Raw genomic sequence first — 23,635 nt, 5'->3', positions numbered from 1 at the left:
ATGGGCACCCGAGTTGGAGGACCATGTGAAGACAACCTTCGAATCCAAGTTTGCATATCGGTTGAAGGACATGTTTCACACAATCACACACAAGATGAAAGGTCAGAAGTCGGGCTGGCTTATCGATGAAGTCCACCGGAAGATGATGAACATTGTTGCCAATGATGATACGTACAAGAAACGGTCCGAACAAAACAAGAAGAATAGAAGAGGTGGATCGATGGACAATGTGGTTGAACCAACCCACTACCAGGGTTCAATTTCAGTTGTACAACATGCAAAAAGGATGGTTAGTTTCTTTATAAGGCATGTAAATAGGTAACAATTGTGGTTCACATTGAAATAACAAGTTTTATTTGTTTTTGTGCATGTACATTCAAAGGCGGCGAAAAACAAAGGGCATTTACCTACTGCACATGAGCTTTTCATGAAGACGCACTTCAAGGAGGTCCTTGGGAAAGGAATGGTGCCTGCCAATGCCAAATCCAAAAACATAGCGGTAACAACTTTAACATAACTTTGTATGGTTTACTTATTATGTTTTGGCTTAAACTTAGAAATATGCTTCTTTTTTGTGATTTAAACCCATAATATGTTATAAGTATGTAAATATGAGATGGTTTGACAAAGAATGAGTTAAAAAGTTAAGAAATATAGAAAATAGGCATGTAAGAAGCCATAAAGGCTTGAAATGACTTCATTTTGAGGATAAAGACCCTTAAACTTAGAAATATGCTTCTTTTATGTGATTTAAACCCATAATATGTTATAAGTATGTAAATATGAGATGGTTTGACAAAGAATGAGTTAAAAAGTTAAGAAATATAGAAAATAGGCATGTAAGAAGCCATAAAGGCTTGAAATGACTTCATTTTGAGGATAAAGACCCTTAAACTTAAAAAAATGCTTCCTTTATGTGATTTAAACCCATAATATGTTATAAGTATGTAAATATGAGATGATTTGACAAAGAATGAGTTAAAAAGTAAAGAAATATAGAAAATAGGCATGTAAGAAGCCATAAAGGCTTGAAATGGCTTCATTTTGAGGATAAAGACCCTTAAACTTATAAATATGATTCTTTTATGTGATTTAAACCCATAATATATTATAAGTATTTAAATATGAGATGGTTTGACAAAGAATGAGTTAAAAAGTTAAGAAATATAGAAAATAGGCATGTAAGAAGCCATAAAGGCTTTAAATGGCTTCATTTTGAGGATAAAGACCCTTAAACTTAGAAATATGCTTCTTTTATGTGATTTAAACCCATAATATGTTATAAGTATGTAAATATGAGATGGTTTGACAAATAATGAGTTAAAAAGTTAAGAAATGTTGGAAATAGGCATGTAAGAAGCCATAAAGGCTTGAAATGGCTTCATTTTGAGGATAAAGACCCTTAAACTTAGAAATATGCTTCTTTTTTGTGATTTAAACCCATAATATGTTATAAGTATGTAAATATGAGATGGTTTGACAAATAATGAGTTAAAAAGTTAAGAAATATAAAAAATAGGCATGTAAGAAGCCATAAAGGCTTGAAATGACTTCATTTTGAGGATAAAGACCCTTAAACTTAGAAATATGCTTCTTTTATGTAATTTAAACCCATAATATGTTATAAGTATGTAAATATGAGATGGTTTGACAAAGAATGAGTTAAAAAGTTAAGAAATATAGAAAATAGGCATGTAAGAAGCCATAAAGGCTTCAAATGACTTCATTTTGAGGATAAAGACCCTTAAACTTAGAAATATGCTTCTTTTATGTAATTTAAACCCATAATATGTTATAATTATGTAAATATGAGATGGTTTGACAAAGAATGAGTTAAAAAGTTAAGAAATATAGAAAATAGGCATGTAAAAAGCCATAAAGGCTTGAAATGGCTTCATTTTGAGGATAAAGACCCTTAAACTTAGAAATATGCTTCTTTTATGTGATTTAAACCCATAATATGTTATAAGTATGTAAATATGAGATGGTTTGACAAAGAATGAGTTAAAAAGTTAAGAAATGTTTGAAATAGGCATGTAAGAAGCCATAAAGGCTTGAAATGGCTTCATTTTGAGGATAAAGACCCTTAAACTTAGAGATATGCTTCTTTTATGTGATTTAAACCCATAATATGTTATAAGTATGTAAATATGAGATGGTTTGACAAAGAATGAGTTAAAAAGTTAAGAAATATAGAAAATAGGCATGTAAGAAGCCATAAAGGCTTGAAATGGCTTCATTTTGAGGATAAAGACCCTTAAACTTAGAAATATGCTTCTTTTATGTGATTTAAACCCATAATATGTTATAAGTATGTAAATATGAGATGGTTTGACAAATAATGAGTTAAAAAGTTAAGAAATATCGGAAATAGGCATGGAAGAAGCCATAAAGGCTTGAAATGGCTTCATTTTGAGGATATAGACCCTTAAACTTAGAAATATGCTTATTTTATGTGATTTAAACCCATAATATGTTATAAGTATGTAAATATGAGATGGTTTGACAAAGAATGAGTTAAAAAGTTAAGAAATATAGAAAATAGGCATGTAAGAAGCCATAAAGGCTTGAAATGGCTTCATTTTGAGGATATAGACCCTTAAACTTAGAAATATGCTTCTTTTATTGTTATTTGATTCCATTTTCACTTATATGTTGCTTTACTTGTAACTGATGTTGTTGGTAAATTATTAAAACCATATATAATTGTATAATATATTTCTTGTAGGAGTCCTACCAGAAGAAGGTTGAAGAAGCCACCACCCAAGGGATTAAAAAGCGTCCCAATGAGTTGTATTGGGAGACTTTGGGTGGTCGCAACAAGAAGGGTCGAGTGGGGGGACTTGGCGAAAGCGCATCGCTGTACTATGGCGAACGGATGGGTCGGTAGTCTAGGTCTTCACAACAGTACACACCATCCGTTGTTTCTCAGATGCAGGATCAGATGGAGCATAGGGTCGAGGCTCTTCGTAGTGAGATCCGGAGTGAAATACGGAGTGAACTTCGGAGTGAAATGGAAGTTGAGATGCAAGCTCAAATTCGAGCTGAAGTGGCCCAAATGGAGAGGAGAGCCGAGGAGAGGTGGAATGACTTCATGAGACGATTCGGCAACAACACCGACACATGTTCCACCATTCAGCCTCAGCGTCGAGACCCTAGGGATGATCCGGGTAGTGGAGGAGCAAGCCAGGGTACCCCTGCAGTTTTTTAGCCTAGCTTAGGTTTGTGTAGTATGGACATTTACTTAATTTGATCGATTTTATGTAGCGTTTGATTATGTTCCCGCTTTTGTAGAACTTACTATATATTATGTAGCTTTTGGATATATATAGCTTTTGAGAAAATAATATTTATTAATATTTTCGCAATTCAATAATAGTTTTAATTATCACAGGTATTTGGTGCAGAAACATACGCAATTATAATAATATTTGTTATTATTTTTGTTCGAAAGGAAAAACAATTTGCGACGGAATTATATTGGTCAGAAGCACTAAATTTGCGACGGAAAACTGGAGTAAATTCCGTCGGAAGTCACCACCATTTCCGACGGAAAATATATCCGTCGCTAGACTAACGACCGAATGTTCCGTCGTAAGCCAGCGACGGAATAATTTTTGTCGCAACATACACTACCAGCGACGGACATAATCGGTCGGAAGATTCTTTTTGCGACGGAAAGTTTCGGTCAGAAATGTACTTTTGCAACGGAAATATCCGTCGTTGAGGACACCACACCGACGGAAAAATCCGTCGCACATTAGCGACAGAATAACCCCAAAAGTCAATATTTTCTGCGACGGATTAAATTCGGTCGTAAAATCCGTCGGAATACAACTTTCCGACGGAATATTCCTTGAAAACTAATGAATTTCCTACCAAAGCTTTTACGACGGAAATCAACGACGGAATTCCGTCGCAAACATGATTTGCGACGGATTTACAGCCTTCAGCGACGGGAAATTTCGGTCGAAAACTGGCCATTTTCTTGTTGTGGTTTCTCTTAAGTGTTTATGTGAAGACAGGAACTGAATTAGGTGAAGTCAATGGGTTGGAACATAGAAGAATTCAAGAGGAACAAGAGAGAATGAATGAACCTAAAGCAGGTTCTCCCACAAGAACCAAACCTCGAAGGAACCAGAAGATATTCTCTAACGAGATGCAGAAGGAACCTTTGGCAGGCTTTCCCACGAGAGCCGGAGCATGTTCCCTTACAGGTACATGAAGAGTTCCCTAAGAGGAACTTAGTTCTCTAACAAGAACTATCTAAGTTCCCTAACAGGAACTTAACGTTGCCCCGAGATCTAGAATACATCAATACTACAAGATTCCAGAACAAGAGTTTCAAAGAAACAATATGAAGACAGAGAAATCGAAGAATATCGCTCTAGGATTCATGTAAGTATGTTGGACATAAAAGTCAGTCTGGAACAAGTCTAAAGAACCAAAGTGAACTCATGATAGTCAATGAAATTAGAGTTACTGACTTGTCAGGAACTCAGAGACTGTCAGAGTTCCGAAACCTAATCGAAACTTAGGTCTGCACGTCGTTAAAGGTCGCAGGTCGAATTTAATGATATAAATATTTACCTAATACGTGCATATCTTTTAGGGATTTGGTTTTATAGAATAAAAATATTTATTTTCTAATAAATCCCTTTTGGAAAAAGATAAGTTATTTTTGGAAAAATATTTTCTATAAAATAAGTTTGAAATAAAATCTAATTTTATGGCAAGTATATCTTTTGTTAAAAGATATGGTAAATATATCTTTTGTTAAAAGATATGGTAAGTATATCTTTTGTTAAAAGAAATATTAGTATATTTGGAAAATATAAGATTTAGATAAAATCTGATTTTATGGTAAATATATCTTATTATTATTGATAGAATATATTCTTAACAAAAGATATATTTTTGGAAAACTTATTTTTGGAAAATATCTTTTATTTCTATCTTTTAATAAAACTTATCTTTTACGAAAAGAATAATTTGGGTGTACTATAAATATGCTCATATGTATTCATTCAAAGTTGAGGCTGATGAAGCTTAGTGGTCGTGCTTAATGGTTTCATCCTTCACCACGAAGCTAAGTCAAACCTCCAGGTCGAAGTTCCAGTCAGGTTCCAGTTACAGTTCGTCCAGTAAGTTCCAGACAGATCTCGAGTGTCTAGCATATTAGTTTTATCTCTTTATTCATTGGTATGCATTTAGAGTTATTCTTTGAGATCTTGTAATTGGGAAAAAGGGTTTTGAGTGTTATATGTATTGGGGTGTGAGAGTTCGTGAGGATTCTCGTTATAATTGTATAGTACGAGTAGTTTGTGTAAGCTTCTAGGTGAAGCTGTGGTTTTGTACTTAGGTGGTACAAGTATTTAGTACTTTGGCAGTACGTGTAGTGCTTTGGTGGTACGAGTGAATCTAAGTGTGGTGCTTAGATTGGGTAGGATAGGGTCCTATCAAGTAGCAAGTCCAGTGAGGAACTTGTGAAATAAAGGTCCGTGTCTAATAGGTTGTAACTTGGTGTTTGCCCTATTATAGTGAAGTGGTTTGTGTTTGAAATCCCTAAGGTAGGGTCGAGGTTTTACTTCCAGTTGGGCCCTGGATGGTTTCCTCGTAAAATCCGCTTTGCATTGTCTAAGTTCCTAACAGCAATCAGTTTTATATTCCGCGAAAAGTAGGCACTAGGAACATACTACAATTCACCCCCCCCCCCTCTTATTGTAGTATATCATCCGAAATAACAAGTTAGGCCCTATTAAGTTCACCTTAAAATTAATAATAATAAAAATAATAAAATGAAGGTGGTTGGAATGATGATGAATTTAGATGAAAAAGGAATAATTGGTGGAAATGGTTAAGTTAATCAATGTTAGGGTTTAAGTTAATAAGATAAAATCAATAGTTTAATTAGGGTTTTTAGAAAAAAAGTAAGGATAATTTTATAAAATCACATAAAAAAAAAACTTATTACAAAAGGAAAGAAAAAATTGTTGCGAGTAATGTGAACCAGCCATATTTGGCAAATGTTGCGCATAATAAAAACCGGAGGTAATATTAACAATTTTGGCCAAACACATACATGACCTTCTTTACATAATCAAAGATAAATATGTAATTTTGAATTTCCCTTAGAAATTCCATGTTATACTAATGTGGAATGGAGTATGCATGTGGTCCGAAAAGGTGGGTGAACCAAGCCTTTGGTGTTAAAAGCTCTTCAGTTTATCTTGTCCTAATATTAGAGTTATCTATGTTAATTAATTATTAGAAGTTTAGAACTTATTATATTTTCCAAATATTATTTGATCCTTCATTAATTAGACTCGAAGTATCAATTTAAAATAAGTGAAAATGAGATGACAAAAAAATAAACTCTAAAAAAACAAATACACTTTAATTTCCTTAACAATACACAAATTATCCTTGCTTTATGAGGTTATTCTAACTTGCTAATTATTTCGCTAGGACACACTTTGTTTTGGCTGGTTAAATTATTGAAGATTTAGCCATTGCTCTAAGGTATGAAAAGAGAGAGAAAGAATAAGTTTGAAGAGAGAGCCTAGGAAAAGGTTTACTTATTACTTTATTAGAGATATTTTGGGAAAAACTATTGGACGGTAACTAAATAATAACACCCTTAAAAATGCATTTCGAAAATATATGATCCATTAAACAATAATGCTCTTTCTTGTAAAAAATAAATAAATAAATAAATAAAAACAATAATGCTCTTAATTATCACAATGATATGAGTTATGCACCAATTACACGATGCATCAAATCAAAATAACATTAATAACACATAGGAGTACTGGTTTAAAAAAAAATAATAATAATGAATAACACATAGGAGTACTAGTTTTTTTTTTTTGTTTTGTTTTTTTTTTTTTTAATAGGAAGTACTAGTTAATAGTAACTTATACTACTTTTTAGCTATACAGTAACTACTATTATTATTTTTTTTGAAGAAATCTATACAATAATTGTTATGAAGAAATCTATACAATAATTGTTATGAAGAAATAATTAAGAGGCTTAAATAGATAAAAGAACGTATCCATAAGATCCACCTGGAGTAACCAAATCCAAACACCAATAACTGTAAGTGGAAAGAAGATCAAGTGAATATCTTACCAACCAATACAAAAATCTAAATCTTGTTACAACCATTATTATGTAGGAAGTATACAAATATAGATCGATTAGTAGTTGGTTAAAAGTTATGGCTTTTAAAAAGATTATGTAAAAGTGAACAATAATAACTAAAATATATACATATCTCAACAAAGCTCAAAACCACAACATTATATAAGCAATCCCAATTTGGTATGTTTAGTAGGCTAGATAATGAGAGAAGTTTCCTTCCAAATTTCATATTTTGGCCTATCCTCCTCTTATAATTGAAATGATGATGATTTTATGTTTGGACTGGAGTTCGGCTTCTGTATAGCAATGGCGGATCTTGGACTGAAAAGTTGAGGGAACAAAGGTTAAAGCCTTCAATATCTTACTATAAAATGTAAATTTATAATCATCATTAGTCTATTTTCTATATGCATAACTTCAACGAAGGTTTGTTCTCTCCTATTTCCTATTCATTGTGCAAAAAATTTCAATATCGATCACTTCGATCACCCTAGCCTTGAGTATCTTACTAGCTTGTGTCATGCATTATCTCAATATAGGAACTGAATCATTCAATTTTAAAAACAATTAGAGGGATAAGGATTTCTACTTCTCCCTTCATCCTTAATTAAAAGTCACTGCAATTGTCCCCTATTGAAAAGTTGAAAATTAATATATAGAGCTTTTTGGATTGCAGCACATGCATATAAAAATTGAAAAAAAAAATATACAAGTATATATTGTCCCCTACAGACGTTTCTCGCAAAAAGAACATATTATACAAATGTAAAGAATATACAAGTATAGTGAAAAGAACATACTATTAAATTGTAAAAAAAACATATAACTAAAGTAAAAGAACATATTTGCACCAAAAAATAGTGAAAAAGAACACATGTCCATGTTCTTTGATTGTTAGTGTAATGTACTTTTATTTGTGATATAATATTCGTTATTTATTGTGAAATGTTTTTAGAATATTGTATTTAAATTATGCTGGGTATATATAAATAGTGTTCATTACATAAATTATCATGTTATTGATTAAATATTACGTACAGATGTTCTTTAGATACAAAAAAAATATTCATTACAAAATAGCTACATGTTCTTTACAAAATAGCTTCATGTTCTTTCCGTATTTTTTGTCTATACTAAGCATGGTACGGGTACCATCGCCCGTACTTTAAAATTTTCACCAATCAACGTAACGTATGTTTTTATCATGAATTTTTTTATTAAATCATGAACTTAGAAAATATTGAGTTTTGTATATATTTACCTTAAAAGTGTTATTTCTCCACTTTTTTTTTTTTTTTTTTTTTTATTTTTTATTTTCATCTTACTCCGTACCTTAAAAACAAAAGTAGACTATAGTTTATTAGTTACATTTAATCAAACTCCGTACCACACTTTTTTTCTTTCTTTCTTAGCTTTCTCTTTTTATTTATGTTGTATCAACCAAACTCTATGTTTTTCTTTTTATATCATAAACCATAAGAGACTTTTACTTTAGAACGAAAATTTATTTTAAAAAATCCTAGGAGGTGGGGTTTATTTCGATAAATCAAGCAAGTGTTGTATAGGTAAAACTTAGTTGATCTTTTTAACTTGATTCCAAAAGGAAATTCTGCCACTTTGTTGTGAAGGGAGATACATCGATAAATAGTATCATGTGACCATCTTTTGTATTGTTTTAGATGATAACGAGGTTCAAATCTAGCTCAATCTAGTATAATAGCTTGTTTATAAAAAAAAAAAAAACTAGTTTAAGGTAAAAGACAAAGGGACCCATGATTTTGTTGTTGATTAGGTGAAGTTTCGATGAAAGTTCGTGTGTATAAGATTGCTTTAGTATTGTTTACGATTCATGCATATCATCTATCGTTCTCTATCCTCTAGCTTTTATCATAAAATCTAGTTTGGGTCTAAAAAAACAATCGCCTTGGTCGAGGTTGCCATGGGTTGATTGAGGAAGAAGTAAGCTAATCTTAGAGGTTTGTCCAGTGGCGGATCCAGAAAAAATATTTAACGAGATTAAAATTTATTTACTAAATTTTAATAGGGTCATTGAATACTGAATACTAATACAAGTAATTTTAATATGAAAAAAATAATAATTTACAGAATTTTTTTTTCATGCTCAAGTGGAGCCCCACTTAAACAGTGTGCATCCGCCACTAGTCTATCCGAGAAAACTCCTCCGATGTCTAAATTAGCCTTTGGATATGGAATCACATGGCATTTGTTGCTAACTTAGGAGGGCAAGTACAAAAAATAATGTGAGTAAGTTATTATTCGAAAGAGGAGTTTGAACAACTATTAACATGTAGCCTTGGTGCCCTATTAGTAGGCTAATAAGCTAATTAGGTCGTCAGGATGTACATTGGGATGTGATAGTTTTATGAAGACCTTTATTGAATTGGTTTTACGTCCTTTGCTCGGGGATTATTCAAGCAAAGTCTGCACTAATAGAAACTGTTATGAACAATATAATAGTCAGCAAAAAGGTAATTGATGAGGTAGTAAATATGAATTTACATAGGTCAACGAGATCTTGTCCACAAGACCACAAGTATGCTAGGGTCTTCGATTTTTTATTTTTATTTATTTATTTTTTTAACAAGAGCTTAAATAAACAAACTGAACCATATTTAAGGAGGAAAAAAAAAACTTATTATAACATTTATGAGCCATGTCGCGAGTATATGTGCCTTGTCTACTCGTTCCTTCTAAACCTTGTGAATGCTACACGCTACACCAAGCAATAAGGCCTTACTGATGTGGTAAATATAAAACCATCAAAATATGGGTGTTTTCGAGGGTGGGGGGAAGCATGGGTGGTTTTGAGGGAGGGGGGTTTTTCGACGGTTTGGGGCTGGGGAGGGGGTTAGGTGGTGAGGGTGGTAGCCACCAGTGTAGGTGGATGGCTGGTGTTTTTTTTTTTAAAAAAGTTTAATTTTAATTTTAATTCACTATTTTTTTTTTGCTAATCACATGTTGTCGTGTTGACACCTGCAAGAAAGTATATTTTTTAAAAAAAAAATTACACATGGTACCCAGTACCCATCAGGGTAGATGGCTGGGCGGTGGTTTTCCGTTTTCGGGCTGAAAGGAGAAAATGCACCTTAAAATTAGGATTATTGCAGAATAATCAAAAGTTGAAATTATTTAAAACAAATTAGACAAAGTTAGAATCGATTATTAAAAGGCAAAATTGGTATAAACCACCTTTTTTGTCCAACTTTTTTGAAAAAACCACCTTTTATGTTTTTTTTTTATTTACTAAACCTCCTTTTAAGTATCTAAATTCTTTATAGCACCACCCATATTTCAAATTTTGACGAAAAATTTAACTGAGATGTTAAAGGGGCCCACAACTTGTGTCTTTCGCTCCTAAATCATGTATTTTTTCACCCCCAAAACATTTGACCCTTCCCTCTATATAAATGCATGACTAAATTGAGTAAAGCTCTAAAAAAACCAAACCTAATTTTGCTACAAAAATTAAATTGTAGTATTTGTTTATTCTCAAACCCTAAATTGAGGTAATAGAATTGATGGTTGAGATGGAAGGGAAGGTTTTGCTATGGTTAATGATTTGGAAATGGATGGTTGAGATGCAATCTGTTGAAATAGGGGTGGTGCAATAAAAAAATTTAGGTACTTAAAAGGTGGTTTAGTAAATAAAAAAAAGAATATTTTGTGAAAAACTACCTTTTAAAGTTTGAATTTTGCGAAAAACTACCTTAAAAACAAAATGTTGTAATTAACTGCCTTATAAAGTATAAATGTTGTAATTAACTACCTTATAAAGTATAAAATGTTGTAATTGATTGCATACCTCCCACCGGAATAACACATTTGATTTTTATTTTCCGGTATTGACCATGTCATGTGAGGGTCACATGCCCTTTAATGACTTAATTCCCCCCTTTCTCCCAAATTTCCCGCTTTATACCAACTCTTTTCCTTAACAATACGATTATTTTTTTTTTTGACGGGGTTATTCATATTTTATATTGTTTATTTGCAACCCCTTTGATAATTATATGGGCTGAATTGGTGTAAAGCGGGAAAATTTGGGGAAAAGAGCGAGGAGAATTAAGTCATTAAAGGGCATGTGACATGGTCAACGTCGAGAAATAAAAGTTAAATGTGTCATTCCGATAGAAGGTAGTCAATTACAATGTTTTATATTTTATAGGAAAAATACACTTTAATAATCCCAACTATTGGCGATTTACCTAGAATAATCCCAACTAAGGATTATTTTCTAACAGTACCAACTTTGCCTCTAATTTTCTTCCAACTGTCCCAATGACCGGTAACCTATTGGAAGGTAAATTTTTTTTATTTTTTTTATAAATGCCACGTGTCAACACGTGATCAGTTTAGAATTAGAAAAATTAGAATCAAAATATTCTAAAAAAATCAGAAAATTAAAAAAAAAATCAGAAAATTGAAAAAATAAAATTAATAAAAAATCAAATATTAAAAATAAATCAGAAAATGGAAAAAAAAAAAAGAAAATTAGGGAATTAAAAAATCTGAAAATTAAAAAAATCAGAAAATGATAATAAAAAAATAGAAAGTTAAAAAATCAGAAAATTAGAAAAAAAAAATAAACAAAAATCCCAAAACCCTCCCAGCCACCCTCCCACCACCTCGTAACCCTAGCCAGCCACCCTCCCTCCCCTTTCCCCGCCGGCGGCCAACCCCCAAAACATCCCAAAATGGCCGGTCGACACCCACCCATCTTGGAAAACACTCGTCGGCCCAAAAGCACCTTCCGAAACTACCCCTTGCTATTCCTCGACCTCCAAAACCACCCCCTCCCACTTCCCCGACCATCAAAACAACCCCTCCTCATTTAATTTCCCCTACCGCCGAAATGGCTGATTTTGACGGTGGGGGAAAGGAGGTGGGGTTGTTTTGAGAGTCGGGGAAGAGGAGATGGTAGTTATGGGGGTTGGGGAATAGTGAGGGGGTGGTTTCGGGGGTGATTTTTGGCGGCCAGATAGTTTCCGACCTAGGTGGGTGTCGGCCGACCATTTTGGGATGTTTAGGGGGTGTAGACACCCATTTGTGTCTCCCCAAAACCAAACCCGGTGATGAGTGCCTTTCACGTCGAATCATAATCGAATGAAACGAAGTGTGGAAAGGTCTAGCGTTGCGGAAAGTTTTATTTCTTTTCTCTTCTCCCTGTTTTTGAAAACTTTATTTTAAGAAATCAGCCAATCCAGTTTGGTTGGTCCATGATATGGGTCCAATAATGATGTAGTTGGATGGGGTTTGCAAAGACCTTTCCAACGATATATTATAAGCCCAATTCCGATGAATATTGAGGAAGTTATGGCCAATTTACTAAACTGGGCCCGATTTGAGCTTTAAGTACGGCCTAATGATCTAGGGGAGGGCCTAATATAATTTATCATTCCTAATGTAATTAGGAATGGTTTTAGTCTTCTAGAACATTCTAGAAGGTCTTATCATTCTTAATTCAATTAGGACACTTCAGAGTTTTAATCAGATCAAATAGCATTTTCGTTGGGAATTATATTATTTTATCTTCCAGTACAGGAAATTTATCAGATTTTCGAAAACGCGTTGAAAACCGCTTTGGCGTCCAACCCCAGGCCTTGGCGCCTGGAACCAGGATTGGCGCCAGGCGCTAGCCATTGGCGCCTGGCGCTAGCCACTGGTCCTGGCGCCAACTAGCCAGGGCTGGCGCCAAGGTTGTTTTGCGATCTTCAGACTCTGTTTTGTTAAATTATCTTTTTTTGGATGATTTTCTCTATAAATATCGTATCAAAAACTCCGTTTTCATTCATCATCTACATCTATTAATCATCAACTCTTTTTCAATCACCAATTCTCATCAAGTTTTCTTGATTATTCTCTCTCTCTTTCTTCAATTCTAAACTTGTTTTTTACATACAAAATTCCGCATTCATTAGATATAGAAACACCTAGCCATATTCGAAGTTGCCTTCGCCCCAGACGTGAAAGGTTTAATTTATGAGGGTTTGGTCCCAAATCTCTTTTTCCATTATTTAATTTAATTGTTTTGATTATTATTTTCTTTGAAGTTACTAACGTGTGTATTTTGTTATTAGAAAGAGGTACGAGGCATCCAAGTAAGTACTTTAATGGTTTAATTGATATTATGATGTAGATATCATGTTTACATTGTTATTATGATATTCCTAGTATCATGTCTAGGTTATTTTTAATATTAAATATGATTGCTATGATGCCTTTTATTCTCTTCCTAATATTTATTCATGTTAGTATCATGTTAGGGCTAATGATTTGATTTTTATTGCTTAGTGACATGCTAGGGTTTGTTATTAATCTTGTTAGTATCATGCCTAGGATCTTGCTATTTATTATGCTTTAATATTAACATGAACATGATTATGATTATAATTGTTATAATTTATGATGATTGTGAATATTATTGTTATTATTATTTTGATGATGATTATATTTTTATTATCATGATTATTATTATGTTGCTTGATATTTATTATTTATTGCTTGATCACCTTTTATTGCATGTTTAAAGGGAATTTGTACTTGCAATCACGCTTGATAAGATAATTAATAATCTTGTTAGGGTTAATGTGATTATAATTCAAGTGATCGCCAATAATAGATTTGTTTGTGCATTAATATTCAACCAACATAGATTAAACAGGTTTAGGTTAATCCTATTGATTGCATGTTAGTCAGAAAGCGCACATGAATACGATCAGAATAAAGTAGAGGCCTATTATTAGGGCAGGTTCAATCTCTTTTAGGTTGGATTTGTATCATCATCCCCGAACCCTTATTTGGTTCATGACCTTATGGAGTTGACGATCTCTTGGATCATTAAGGGGTGTAACCTTCACCTCGTGAACGGTTTACAAGTTCCTAAAAAAACTTGTTGGCGACTCTTTTGCTCTATCTTGTTCCCTTTTTGACGCCACCGTACTTTAGTGTATGATCACAGTGGGGTTCAAGCTAGTGGGATTTAAAGGCTTGAAATTATTCCTACAGTTTTTGGCCGCCGGCGGGGAAAGGGGAGGGAGGGTGACTAGCTAGGGTTACGGGGTGGTGGGAGGGTGGTTGGTGGGTTTTTTTTTTTTGTTTGTTTCTTTAAATTTTTTGATATTTTTAATTAATTTTTTGATTTTTTATTAATTTTTTGAAATTTTTCTAAGTGTCTGTTTTTTTTTTGTTTTTTCTGTTTTTCTGTTTTTCTGATTTTTTTGATTTTTTTTATTTCAAATTTTTAATTTCTATTTTTTAAAAATTATTTTATGTTTTTTTTAATGTTCTAATTTTTTTTTGTTTTTTTTGGACCAATCATGTGTTGACACGTGGCATATGACTTGTTACAATAGGTTATTGACCCGTAGTTGACCGGTTGGGTCTACTAGAAGAAAATAAGAGGCAAAGATGGTACTGTTAGAAAATAGTCCTTAGTGGGATTATTCTAAGTAAATGGCCAATAGTTGAGATTATTAAAATATATTTTTCCTATTTTATAAGGTAGTTAATTACAAAATTTTGTTTTTAGGGTAGTTTCTCGCAAAATCTGGAATTTAAAAGATAGTTTTTCACAAAAAAATCCATAAAAAATCATAAAAGGTGATTTTTTTTTTCAAAAAAGTTGGACAAAAAAGGTGGTTTATACCAATTTTGCCTTATTAAAATGAATTTTTCCAATATTGAAAAACGAAGTGAGTAGCAGCTAACTTGTTGCTGAGCTGTGCTACGAGCCTACGAGTAACTAACTTTCGTATTTGAACTTAACGAAGAGAGGAAGTATATTTCAAGGGTTGTGAGACAAAATAAAATGTCTCACAACATAAAATAATATAGCGAATGTACTAGCAAGAGGGAGAAAGGAAGAGAGAGATAGAGAGAATGAAAAAAAAGGTGAGGTAGAACCCACTTTTGGAGTCAAAAATGGTTTCGCGTGCAAAAACGACAAAAAATATTGGGACCACAACTACTGAGAGTATATTTTATACCACTGAGGATTTTTATAAGTACCATTAAAACCACATTGAGTACCACTGGGAGTGTATTTTGTACCACTAAGATGTAATGGTATTATTTGACAACCTAATTAGACATTTGAACTTTTTTTAAATACCACTAAAATTATATTTTGTATCACTGAGAGTGTATTTTGTACCACTGAATCTAAAATGACAAAATTTAAATCCCGCATAAAATGACCAACCTACCCCTGCGAGACACTTCTAAATCTCTCTTAACCCTCTGTTTATATAACCTCTAAAGAAGATGGTTTATAAGCTTTGTCCTTGTGTTGTTGACACTTGGGAGAGCTGGGACTATGCCTATTACAACCAAAAAAAAAAAAGGGCAATATATATATATATATATATATATATATATATATATATATATATATATATATATATATATATATATATATATATATATATATATATACCAACAAAACAGAGAAATTTCGGGGAAAAAGCTTATTTATCGTTGAGTACCAGTATATATCAATGTACATAACAGTTCTTAATTACTCGACCAACATTAATTACATCATCCAATTTCAATCTTTTGTTGTTGTTGTTGTTGTTTTGGTTCCAAGAAACGACCGAGTAAATTCCTCATTTACTGTTATTCTTACTCTCGTATTCGACTACGTAAGACAACGAAGAGAAAAACATGGACTCCTCATCACGTACACAAGATGCAGTGTGGGCAGGTTTGGAGAATGGAGGATCCAAGGGGACTACGGCGACTAAGGAAGTCGTCCGCCCGGGGCGAACGGCACATACCATGTCCTCGTCCTCTCTCAGGAGAAAATCTGAACTTCAACTCATTAATAAGGTTCAATGTGGGTTGCTGAAAAATATACTAACTAATTTACAGGAAGTGTTTTTGGGTACTAAGCTTGCTGTTCTTTTTCCTGCTATTCCCTTGGCTATTGCTGCTCATCAATATAACTTTGGAAGGGTAAGAACCAATCAACAACATGTTTTCCATTTTCTTTTTACAATTTATTTTCATAAAATATAAAGGGAAAAAAAAAATGCATGTTAATTGTCATTTCTCAATATGCATGCACATTTAATTCAAGGGTTGGGAGTGTTGAATTTATTATACTAATTGTTTGCCCTATAGGCTATAGCCTATTTTACTTTATTATGTTTTGATTCGTTGAGTTGAATTGATAAGAGAAAATAAAAATGGGACTAAATATATTTTCACAAGTATTGATGGACTTCGTTTCACGTACTGTGAGTCAATCCACCAACCTATAATGCATAAAATTTCAAAACAAACTATGATAAAATGTCCAAAATTTATTTTTTAATTTAATTGTTAATATATTGTAAAATGTAAATGAAATGTCTAAGAACTTATCTGTCTTACCATGATTCAGACTCATACAATATTTTTACTTTTTCTATAGATAAAATGTACATGGACGAAATTACAAGCCGAAACTAAGGAGTATAAGAAAACGAAAGGAAAAAAAAATGATACTTTGTATATACCTTCTCAACAATATCAAATATACAATAACAATAACAATTGTTGAAAGAGTATCATATCAATGCAAATAATACAACTACACTAGAAGTTTTATGGGGGAGATTATATTGTGGTTGATTTTACTTTGTTTTATGCAATAGCCCATCACGAGATAATGTATGTCAGAGGATTTTAGTTGTAACGGACCACTTCCTTATTCAATTACATTATCTGAGAAGCAATGGCCAAGTGTAACAATAATAACCTACTAAGGTGCATATAAAGATAGTGACCAAGAAGGGGTGTCACCAATAATATATGCTAATTAGGAAATAAACCTAACTATGATGTATAACTAGTTCATTCGATAAAATATTATTTCATGAATATCTGTCTATAAAAAAATATTTGAAATTTGGCTAAAAAGCTTTTACGATAGTTTTATGATATTAAATTGCAAACAGTTACATTAATTACTCATAATATGCACAATATTATACACGATTATATAATTGATTGTTTAAAAAATCATTTGAATTTAAACCTGCCTAGTTTCATACTTTCATATGGATTAATTTGTCTTACTTGTAACATTTGTGGGCAGGAATGGGTGTTTGCTTTGAGTTTACTTGCACTTACACCACTTGCGGAGCGTGTGAGCTTTATAACTGAGTAAGCTCTTCTTATTCTTCTTCTTATTATGTGCAATTTTGGAATATTTTATATCTCAAAAATAATACTCCAAAGTTGCACATAACATTTAACAGATGTAGTATTAAAAGGTTTTTCTAAATTTGTGTATGTGTCATGTATATCCTTTATCACACAACTACTACGCCACATCATCATTCAATAATCAAAATTAAATATTCATACAAAGAGATTTGAATCCAAAACTTCATTGAATAAAAACAACTAACATCAAGACTTTTAAAGCTTCTAATATAAAATTGAAATCATTCAAAATATCACCCGGAGCGAAGCTCACATCACACACTAGTTTATTGATAAAAAAAAAGTTGCATTATTTTATTGATCAATTTACTTATTTATACATCGCATTTAAAATTAGTTAATTATATCCTAGTCTACAAAGAAAGACATTTTTATATATTGATTGAGCTTAAACATCTTTCTAGCCTTTATAATTTCATATTTTATTAATTACTTTTTGTTGTCAAAAATAGTTAATTATCTTCTTTTAATTAATGATTCAATAATTTGTTTAACATAACATTGATTCCTTATTCTTACTATATGTCTATTTGGCTATAAATTTGCAGACAAATTGCTTGTTACACTGGTCCAACAGGTATTACAATTATATTTTACTCATCACATTATTATAATAAATTCAATTCTTTTAAAATTTAATAGTTAGCATACATTACTCATTAGAATTTTATTTTTTTTTTTTAATTACAAAAAATCACAAAAAAATGTATTTGAATTTTGCAGTTGGAGGGCTTTTGAATGCAACATGTGGAAATGCTACAGAGTTAATAATAGCAATTCTTGCCCTAAGTCAGAATAAAGTAGCCTTGGTGAAGTACTCACTTCTTGGTTCCATTCTTTCCAACCTTCTCTTGGTTCTTGGTACTTCCCTCTTTTGTGGTGGCCTTGCCAATCTCAACAAGGAGCAAAAGTATGATAGGGTAAATATTAATTAACCCGTTTGTATATATGATGCCTTATTGTGTCTCTTCTGAGAAATCTGATAAAATTGAAACGGTACAGTGTTATATGACTATTAAAGATAACATTATATTATTGTTGATATGAGTCAAGTAAAAACTAATTCTGTCAATGTTATTTTGATTTGGTGTGCAAAGGAGTCCTATTGATGAAAGTACTTAACCAAGTAAATAAATTTATACTATACGAAAAGTCGTGAATAATATATATATTAAGCTAGAAGGATTGAAGGAAAATCGATTATTGATAGATGAATTACTAATTAAAAAACCACACCTTAGGTTTTTATACATTTTTTTGTATATAAATTTGTTTAACAACCAACAAGAGTTGACTCAAATTGTAAGCAGTTTGACCTTCCTTAAGGGAGGTCCCGAGTTTGAGCCTCGCAGAAAACTCTTAACTCAAAAAAAAAAATTTGTTTTAACATATTTTGTTTTAATCATTCAACAGAAACAAGCAGATGTAAACTGCTTCCTCTTATTGCTGGGATTATTATGCCACATTTTGCCATTGCTCTTCAATTATAGTGCTAAATCTGTTCAAGATGTATCCAACTCAACACTAATCCTATCAAGAGTAAGCAGTATAGTAATGCTGGTGGCCTACTTTGCTTACCTTGTCTTCCAATTATGGACTCACAGACAATTCTTTGAGGCTCAAGAGGTGAATACTCAATCATTATTCGTGCTCGAATCGCCAATATTTAATTTGATTATTTTAATTAAGGACTTAATTGGTATGATTCTGATTACTAACTAATTGAGCATATTTTGAAACTATTATTAGGATTCTGATGATGATGCAGAAACTTCTGAAGAAGTTCCTGTAATTGGATTTTGGAGTGGATTTGCTTGGTTGGTTGGAATGACTGCTGTTATTGCATTGCTGTCTGAGTACGTTGTTGCCACTATTGAGGTAATTCATCAATGTATTACATATTTTAGTATAATACTCCCTCTGTTCTTAAATAATGGTTGTTTTTTTTTTGGGAGTGGGTTTGGTTGCGATGGTCGGTGGACCCAGGGTTTACGATTTATTGCCCTCGACATTCCTAAGATAGGATCCTAGCCAGAGGTCCATCAGTCACCGTGTACCTTCCAACAACATTATTATAACTTACTTCGTATAATTTAGTATTGGTCATAAGAAAATCATTTTTCATTGTTTAATTCAAAATTACAAACATATCGTATATATTCTTAATAGTAGTCATATTTTAAAAAAAAAAATGATCAAAATTACGTGTTAACGAGTGTAAATAGTATAAGTAGTACTTTGAATTATACACAGTTTATTGTGATGAAATGGAAGTAGTATGTCCATTTCTATTTTAATTCATTCCAAATTAATTAATTAAATCCATTAAGATAAAATTTGAAAATAATAGCAGGACAAATTTTAAATGTTGTAATGTTATGGTATGTATGTGACATTTTGGATGCATGCTGGCAGACTGCTTCAGTGTCATGGGGCGTATCAGTGAGCTTCATCAGCATAATTTTGCTACCAATTGTAGGCAATGCAGCTGAACATGCTGGAGCTGTCATTTTTGCTTTTAAGAACAAGTTGGTATGTTTAATTTTTCTATTATTATATATATGATTACACATTAATATAATTATCGTTTAATACATATTATATTTCCAACTTTTTTCTTGTATTTCCCCAGAAATACATGACAAAATCACGCTTGCTTGATGTATAATTTTAAATCCACTAAATGTATTGTTTATTCAAATTGAACAGGATATTTCCTTGGGTGTTGCTCTAGGATCAGCTACTCAAATTTCCATGTTTTTGGTAAGTACATACACTTCTTAAATAATGTACCATTAATTTTGATGTATAGAGCTATAAAATTTTACAACCGTGTTATTACCCTGCTAATTCCTCCGTCCCTAAATAATGTATTGTACACTTTAGGTTATACCATATAACTATGAATTGTCGTATTACCCCTAATGAACATCGATTATTATGTTTTTGCAGGTTCCATTGTGTGTTGTAGTTGCTTGGATAATGGGTATCGAGATGGATCTTAATTTCAACACAATCGAAACGGGTTGTCTAGCTCTTTCCATAATTGTCACTGCCTTCACTTTACAGGTAAAATAATTCATTCCACTTAATTAAATTAGCATGAATCAAGTTCCAATTAGCTAATTAATTTAACAATAACAATTTATAATGTGCAAATTCTATGATTTGCTTAGGATGGAACTTCTCACTACATGAAAGGATTAGTTCTGCTGCTTTGCTACGTTGTTATGGGGGCTTGTTTTATTGTTCTTCGAACAACTCCTTCAAGTAAGAGCCTATACCTTTATCGATAACCATATTAATGAACTCGTAATTTGAATATTGCCTCCATTTCATATTATTACTTTCTCTAATCTTTTTTCTAAATTGGACTTTAAATACACCATTCAAGTAAATAATTGTTTAGTGTGTAATGTGCAAACATTTTTGGTTACAGGCCAACCAAATATCATGAACGTGGCTAATGCATCTACCAACAACCAAATTTTCTAGAGGTAAAACTAGTTACGTATTATTTCTCTTTGGAAAAATGTGTTATGTTATTGAGGAATATATTGTATATTTTTGTATAATTTATCCACACACCCATAAAAGCAACAATTGATATAGAAATTCATCATATTTGACATAAGATACACAAATTTTTTTTTTAAACAAAGATACACATTATTATAACACTATGTATGTCATTTTTTATTTTATTTTTACATAAGCTTATATCACATACCAATTACATCCATTGCATATAAATGAAAAGTTGACGTAAAATTTTAACAATTTAATATTAATACGATTAAAGGTTAAGAGTTCAAACATTGGCCTCGATTTAAGAAAATATTATCTATATATTTATCACTGTAGATTTGTAGAGAGATTGATGAGATTACGTTATACAGGGGTTTTTTTTTTTCCAAGCGGGCACCATGGAAAAAAGGTATCAATGTTGATGAACCAAGCTAAGGATCGGAAAAGGAATTTGTTGATTGTTTCATCTAAACGTACGGATCGATTATGGAGTTCATCAAAATTCACCAACATTATTTTGTGCCAAATAAAAAGGATGAGAATTTTTTTTTTTTTTTAAAAAGCAAAAAAAAAAAAAAAAAAAAAAATGTACTCTCTGATCAGCAAACATAAAAAATTATTGGAAAGTTGCTACAGATGCAGCCAAAGGAAGGCTGATGGAGATACGCATATAATCGTATATATATGCATTTCAAGAATTTATTTTATAGTCTCCATATTACACAAAAAATTCCATTTTTTTGGGTAAGGAGAGTTTTTTTAATGGAAGAAAGCTTGTACTTTTTTTTTTCTTGAGTTTGGTTTTATTGGAAAGTAATAAACGACACTGTAATTCAATTCAATTTAATTTGATTCTACTTTATGTGCCCTTGTTTTTTTGGTTGTAATAATGGAAAAATTAATAGCCACATGCTAGCTTGCTACTACTTACCAAGTTACCGGTATATACTCAATTACTCATATAGACCTGATAAACGGGTCGTTCGGGTCGTGTCAATTAATATTCAAGTCAATTCGTGTTTCGGGTTAATGGTAATTCCGGTCAAGTCGGATATCGGGTCAACACTTTGGGTCGGCTTAGTCTTCGGGTCCAATTGTCGGGTCAAGTTCGGGTCGGGTCAATCTTCATCTATATCGACGTAGAAATTTGACCAATAATATATTATAATTAACAATAAATATAAAATATAACAGTTGAATATTAATAATATATTCATTAGACAATTCCAACAGTATTTCATACACAAGACTGTATTGTTTCATATGTATGATCATTATAACAAATGTTCCTTATCAAGTGGAACTCTTTATGAATTACGAGTGCTAAATTAAACGCATATTCGTTCCAACAATACTATACACACAAGACTATAATGTTTATGTTATTTTCGATAAGTATTTATTCGGGTAAAGTAATTACCCTAAATCTGTGAGGTCATTTTCAGTATTTGTTAATTTTGGGTCAAGTCAATCGAGTAGAGTTCGGGTCGTTTCGGGTTTTGGATCACTTCAGGTCAATCAATTCGGATCAAGATCGATCGGGTCGGATCACTTCGGGTTTCAGGGTCACTTCGAGCATCAGGTCAATTTTGGGTTGGGTTAATTCGGGTATAGGTCGGGTTAATTCGGGTATCGGGTCGGGTCAATTCGGATATCCGGTCAATTCGGGTATTGGGTCAACTCCACTTCGGGTCGGGTCAGGTCAGTGTCATGTTCGGGTCAATTTCGGGTTTACATTTTTGGGTCACGGGTCAGATCATTCGGGTCGGATCAGGATTGTCAAGTCTATACTCATACAATTAAAGATATTCATGAAAAAAACTTATTGAAAGTGTAAATATTGTGGGTATGATGGTGAAAGGGAGTACTGGTAAGTGAAAATGGTACTCTGTGTAAAGTAAAGTGAGCAAAAGAATAAAAAAAATATATACTTCTTCCGTTTTAAAATATTTGCAACTGATTGCAACACACCTTGCACTTCTAGAAAGAGATTAGACAATATTAAAGAATAAATTCAATCATCAAAATATTTATACTAACTCTTCTTTTTTCGGTATTTAAATTATTTTGATAAAGTCATTTGTTTACCGATTTTAATCTTTCTTAATGGCAATAATTTTACTAATTAGTTAGAGTCACAATGTTCATGCTTTTTTTTTTTTTTTTTTTTTTACAATGTTCATGCTAGCTTGCACTATTTCTTACAAAAAAAAATGTTAGCTTGCACTATGAACAAAAAAATGTTGGTATCATTAATTAAACAAAAACATTTGCATGCCGCCGATTTACAATAATTTTATTGTACATCGAACATTTTGCAAAAAGTGACCCATTTTTTTTTACAAAAGTGAACCCCTTTTTTTTTTTTACAAAAGTGACCCTTTTTTCACATCCCCTTATTCACAAAAATGACCCCTTTTTTCACAAAAATAACTTTTTTTTTTCACAAAAGTGACCTTTTTTCACAAAAGTAATTAAGCTACATATGCAAAACAAAGTATCAAAATCTCACTAGTTTTTTTTGTTTTTTTTTTTCAAAAGTACCCCATATTTACTTTGATTCGAAATTTTCTGCTACTACTTTGATATGTTACTATAGCTACTATTGTTACTTGATCTGTTGTGAAAGATGAACGATCAATTTCTATTCAATTTTTCTGTAAATTTAATTAAATCTCTCAGATTTGGATCTAATTTTGAAATTTTCAATCGATTTTCAGGACAG

The 23,635-nt window shown here is 32.0% G+C and overlaps 1 protein-coding gene across 1 annotated transcript; it reads left to right on the top strand.

Annotated features, from left to right (window-relative positions):
- Positions 1–15,665: 15,665 nt before the first annotated feature.
- Positions 15,666–21,778, top strand: LOC145596219 (vacuolar cation/proton exchanger 3-like). The gene is made up of 12 exons (XM_081652623.1): positions 15,666–16,125; positions 17,252–17,319; positions 17,931–17,959; positions 18,106–18,302; positions 18,796–19,008; positions 19,132–19,260; positions 19,798–19,914; positions 20,092–20,145; positions 20,335–20,451; positions 20,559–20,652; positions 20,822–20,879; positions 21,282–21,778. The coding sequence occupies exons 1-11, from the start codon at positions 15,835–15,837 to the stop codon at positions 20,875–20,877; spliced, it is 1,365 nt and encodes a 454-aa protein (XP_081508749.1). The 5' UTR covers positions 15,666–15,834; the 3' UTR covers positions 20,878–20,879; positions 21,282–21,778.
- The last annotated feature ends 1,857 nt before the right edge of the window (positions 21,779–23,635 follow it).

The sequence above is a fragment of the Chenopodium album genome, chromosome 2 (genome assembly GCF_948465745.1).
Source record: "Chenopodium album chromosome 2, dcCheAlbu1.1, whole genome shotgun sequence".
NCBI classification, from domain to species: Eukaryota; Viridiplantae; Streptophyta; class Magnoliopsida; order Caryophyllales; family Amaranthaceae; genus Chenopodium; species Chenopodium album.
This window is presented reverse-complemented; position numbering and strand designations above follow the sequence as displayed.